The sequence below is a fragment of the Alosa alosa genome, chromosome 7 (assembly GCF_017589495.1).
Source record: "Alosa alosa isolate M-15738 ecotype Scorff River chromosome 7, AALO_Geno_1.1, whole genome shotgun sequence".
Taxonomy (NCBI): domain Eukaryota; kingdom Metazoa; phylum Chordata; class Actinopteri; order Clupeiformes; family Clupeidae; genus Alosa; species Alosa alosa.
This window is the reverse complement of record NC_063195.1, coordinates 16582101-16587100: the sequence shown is the minus strand read 5'-3', so window position 1 is coordinate 16587100 and position 5000 is coordinate 16582101. Positions and strand designations below refer to the sequence as shown.

Genomic DNA, 5000 nt, shown 5'->3' with positions numbered 1-5000 from the left:
CATCCACTATCCCTTACATAGGTCATATGTTGCAAGTACACGAGTAGTGAGCCAACATTTAATTATAATTAAAGGGCTTAATTATAATGCTATCTGTATAATCCATTCAGGTTTTGACTGCCATGCCAAGGAATGAGTAACTGCAGTTACTGTACGCTGAATACATAATGCTTATGTTTAGCTCTGGCTGTGTGTGTGTGTGTGTGGGTGTGTGTGTGTGTGTGTGTGTGTGTGTGTGTGTGTGTGAATGCATAACACTTACGTTGGGTCCCTTTGGCCCTGGCTCCCCATTTCTTCCTTGAGGTCCTTGAGGTCCCTAAAATATAGAATATATAAAGGAGATGAACACTAACAAGATGAACACTAACATTTATATCACAAACAAATTAAGTATCATTCAAAACAATCTAAACTAGGTCCAACTAGTCAACTACTTAATATACAAAACAAAATGGTAAAGAAGATACATTTATCCCATTTAATTATAAATTATATCTCACCCTTTCCCCAGTCGGTCCAGGCGGGCCATCATGCCCTGATGATCCCTATGTCGCATCCAGAATGATATGGTTAGTAACATCATTTGTATTTAAGCCCAAAGTTATTACACTGTAATAAACACTTTATAAACAGTGTTGTTGCATTGTAATAGACACTTTACAAACAATGTGCGTTTACAGAAAGCAGTGACCTCTGACCTTTGCACCTGACTTTCCTGTGGGACCTCTAGCACCTCTGGCTCCACGCGCACCCTTTAAAAAAATAAATATAAACATAAAAACAAACAAACACACACACACACACACACACATACGCAAACAAACACACACAGACATGCTACTACAATCTGCTAGCTGGAATGGAAATATATGGAATATGAATATGAATGTGAATATATGGTCTCCTGTTAGATTGATTGACATCATGGAAGAAGAGTAATACTCACATTTGCACCTCTCTGGCCGGCAATCCCTGGTGGCCCTTGTGGACCCTAGAATGTGTGTGGAAAAAAAACGGTTACCACGACAGCCGTCTCCAACATAGGAGTAGGAACTGTAAACATTCCACACTAACTCAACTGGTCGGAACCAGAGCCGTATAGCTTCATAAGGCATTTAACCAGGAAGTACTCTTTGGCTACTTTATTTTCACATTTATTTATTTTGCATTATTTATATTTTAAAACATACCTTTTTGCCCTTCTCACCGGCTACACCGATGGCTCCAGGGAAACCATCAGCTCCCTGAGGGATGACAAAACAGATTGGCTCATGACACAAATAACACAAAATAATGCCTCTTGCATACAACCAAAATGGTGTGTGTGTGTGTGTGTGTTTGTGTGTGTGTGTGTGTGTGTGTGTGTGTGTGTGTGTGTGTGTGTGTGTGTGTGTGTGTGTGCGTGCAAGAAAGAGACAATGCATGTGAGTGAGTCTTTGTTTGTGTCTGCTATAGAAAGACAGAGTCAGTGTGTGTGTGTGTGTGTGTGTGTGTGTGTGTGTGTGTGTGTGTGAGAGAGAGAGAGAGAGAAAAAAAAGGGAGAGAGAGAGAAAGTATGGGGCCTCATGACAATGCTGACAATGCAGCAGCAGCAGCAGCAGTGAACGGGAGATGAGATGACAGTAGTGTCTGTTGACATGTGCATGCGTAGTCCAGCTGGTCTAATTCACTCAGGCTCACCTTAGGTCCTTGTCTTCCTGGGTAGCCAGGCAGTCCTGGAACTCCAAGTTTCCCCTACAGAGATGAGGAGATGGGAAGAGACAAGGGACACACAGTACATCTCAGGTTAAGAAAGTTTCAAAGTAAAAAGTAAACCCATTTCTTTTTCCAATATGAAGCCACTTCATACGGGTTGTAGCTGGGTAGAGTAGAGAAATCTCTCAAGCAGAAAATAGTTTAAAACAGACATAAAAAGAGCAGTTATGTGCACATTTACACAAACTTTTGAGTTTTTAATATTTAACCTTACTGTAATTTTAGTAAAAAGACGACATACTGTATGTGTAACATCTTTACTGATTTTCATAGAAAGACAGTTTTGTAACATTTATTTGAGTAATTATCTGACACAGTATCTATAGTGATCAGTCTCAGTATCTAGGCACACAGTAAACATCTATATTGGTGGTGGTCGAGGTGGCCCCCTACGCCTTGCATTGTATGCCTATAAATCTATATAAATGTAATGTGCTGTTGTTGTTGTTGTAGATTACAAAGGTATATGTATAGAGGAGCTGGAGGAGAGCATTATGGGATGGGGAGGGGGGTCTGAGTGGAGTACCTTCTCTCCGGCCATGCCACCAGATCCTGCCTCTCCCAGGGGACCAGACTGACCCTTGGGGCCCTCCAAACCATCCTCACCACGGGGCCCTGGGGCTCCAGAATCCCCCTGGAGAGAGAGAGAAGAGAGGGGGGCAGAGAGAGAGAGAGAGAGAGAGAGAGGAGATGGGGGGAGCGAGAGGGGGGATAGAGAGAGAAGAGAGAAAGAGAGGGGAGAGACAGGGGGACAGAGGGGGGGGCAGAGAGAGAGAGAGAGAGAGAGGAGAGGGGGAGCGAGAGGGGGGATAGAGAGAGAAGAGAGAAAGAGAGGGGAGAGACAGGGGGACAGAGGGGGGGACAGAGAGAGAAGAGAGAGAGAGAGGGGAGAGAGAGGGGGGAGGGAGGGGGGACAGAGAGAGAAGAGAGAGAGAGAGAGAGAGAGAGAGGAGAGAGAGGGGATAGAGAGAGAAGAGAGAGAGAGGGGGGATAGAGAGAGAGTGATAGAAACAGAGAGACAGAGATGAAAAAGAGAATGAACTGCATAATAGGAAACGTAATAATCATAATAATAATCTGATGCAAGGTTCAGAGAGGACAATCCGATCAGACATTCATATCCTTCAGACATGGATAGCATGAGAATAAACAAGCCTGGGGAGACGTGCCTCGTAATGATGAGAGTGGTGGAAAACACACACACACACACACACACACACACACACACACACACTAGAGAGAGAGAGAGAGAGAGAGAGAGAGAGATAGATGGAGAAAGAGAAAGAAAGAGAGATCTTACATTGTCTCCTTTTGTTCCCATCTCCCCCTTAGCTCCAGGGAAGCCATCTTCACCCTGCAGAGACACCAGGCCATCGGACCATCACACAGTGAGACACTCAGAACAGTCGCAAACATTTAAACATAAAACTGGATTATTTAGAACAGTCACTAACACTGAAACACAAAGATGGATTATTCAGAACAGTCACTAACATTTAAACACAAAACTGGATTATTTAGTACAGTCACTAACATTTAAACACAAAACTGGATTATTTAGAACAGTCACTAACATTTAAACACAAAACTGGATTATATAGAACAGTCACTAACATTTAAACACAAAGATGGATTATTCAGAACAGTCACTAACATTTAAACACAAAACTGGATTATTTAGAACAGTCACTAACACTGAAACACAAAGATGGATTATTCAGAACAGTCACTAACATTTAAACACAAAACTGGATTATTTAGAACAGTCCCTAACACTGAAACAATGGTTGGGTTTTGCCAATCAACAGCCAATCAAGTTACACTATTCCCTTGAAAGCTCCAGAAGCAATGTGTTGATTAAATCAGCTTAGAGAAGACAGGTCTCAACGATCTGCACCCCTACTGGTCAAACCCATGAACTGCAATGTGCTACATAGCACTCTAATGACTATTTTTATTTACTGTCTGTTAGGAATAGTCATCACTCACCTTTTCTCCTTTGCTCCCCTTCAGGCCTCTGAGACCATCCGCTCCCTACACACACACACACACACACACACACACACACACACACACACACACAGACAGACACACACACACACACACACACACACACACACACACACAGACAGACACACACACTCTCACACACACACACACACACACACACACACACACACACACACACACACACACACAGACAGACACACACACTCTCACACACACACACACACACACACACACACACACACACACACACACACACACACACACACACAGAGATATACAGACCTGAGTATCCACATTTACATGCAGATAAAACAACGTGCTTTCATGTCATGTCACACTTATGTCACAGTCTCAATCACACTCATATATAGAAAAAGGGACACACACACACACACACACACACACACACACACACACACACACACACACCTTGACTCCACGAGCCCCAGGATATCCAACAGGGCCTTGAACACCAGAAGGACCCTGTAGGCAAAAAAAATACAAGCAACATAAGCACTGGTCACACTCACACATATATAGAAAACACACACACACACACACACACACACACACACACACAAAATAGACTCATACAGTACACACACCCATATGCACTCTCTCACTCTCTCTCTCACACACACACACACACACACACACACACACACACACACACAGTATTTACCGGGAGTCCTTTCTCTCCAGGTGGTCCCTCTCGTCCTGGGTGACCCTGGTGGAAGTAACAACAGACTTATTACCTGCTGGCCACAAGTGAGTTTGTATGGCGATCCATTTGTGCTTTATTTTGTTGACTCCTTGTGTCCACTGAAGATGTGACCTAACATTTGTCTATGTCTATGTAACATTGTGCAGCAACTATGACAGACGTGACAAAACGTTCTAACGCATCTTATTGCTTTCCTCACAAAACAATCATCTGTGTCAACTCAAGGTTTAATCCCACCTCGTTTTGAAACCCATTACCTATCCGTTTGTGCCTTATTGTGTCGTTTGATTCCGCTGTTGTGCATGTCATCTTCCTGTCGTTTGATTCTGCTGTTGTGCATGTCAACTTCCTGTTGTTTGATTCTGCTGTTGTGCATGTCAACTTCCTGTTGTTTGATTCTGCTATTGTGCATGTTGTCTTCCCATCTTTTGATTCTGCTGTTATTAGTGTTAACTTGCCTGTAGTTTGACAGAGATGTTGTAGGCATTTGATTCTGCTGATGTTCATGTGT

The 5000-nt window shown here is 43.1% G+C and overlaps 1 protein-coding gene across 1 annotated transcript in view; it reads right to left on the bottom strand.

The window, feature by feature from the left end:
• Positions 1-5000, bottom strand: part of col5a3b (collagen, type V, alpha 3b) — a 74726-nt gene that overhangs the window by 23870 nt on the left and 45856 nt on the right. Inside the window, exons 25-35 of the mRNA XM_048248976.1 lie at positions 4448-4492; positions 4195-4248; positions 3745-3789; positions 3056-3109; positions 2282-2389; positions 1681-1734; positions 1191-1244; positions 947-991; positions 699-752; positions 501-545; positions 263-316 (exon numbers count right to left, since the gene is read on the bottom strand). Of these exons, the coding sequence (XP_048104933.1) occupies positions 263-316; positions 501-545; positions 699-752; positions 947-991; positions 1191-1244; positions 1681-1734; positions 2282-2389; positions 3056-3109; positions 3745-3789; positions 4195-4248; positions 4448-4492 (612 nt within the window). The remainder of the gene's footprint in view (positions 1-262; positions 317-500; positions 546-698; positions 753-946; positions 992-1190; positions 1245-1680; positions 1735-2281; positions 2390-3055; positions 3110-3744; positions 3790-4194; positions 4249-4447; positions 4493-5000) is intronic.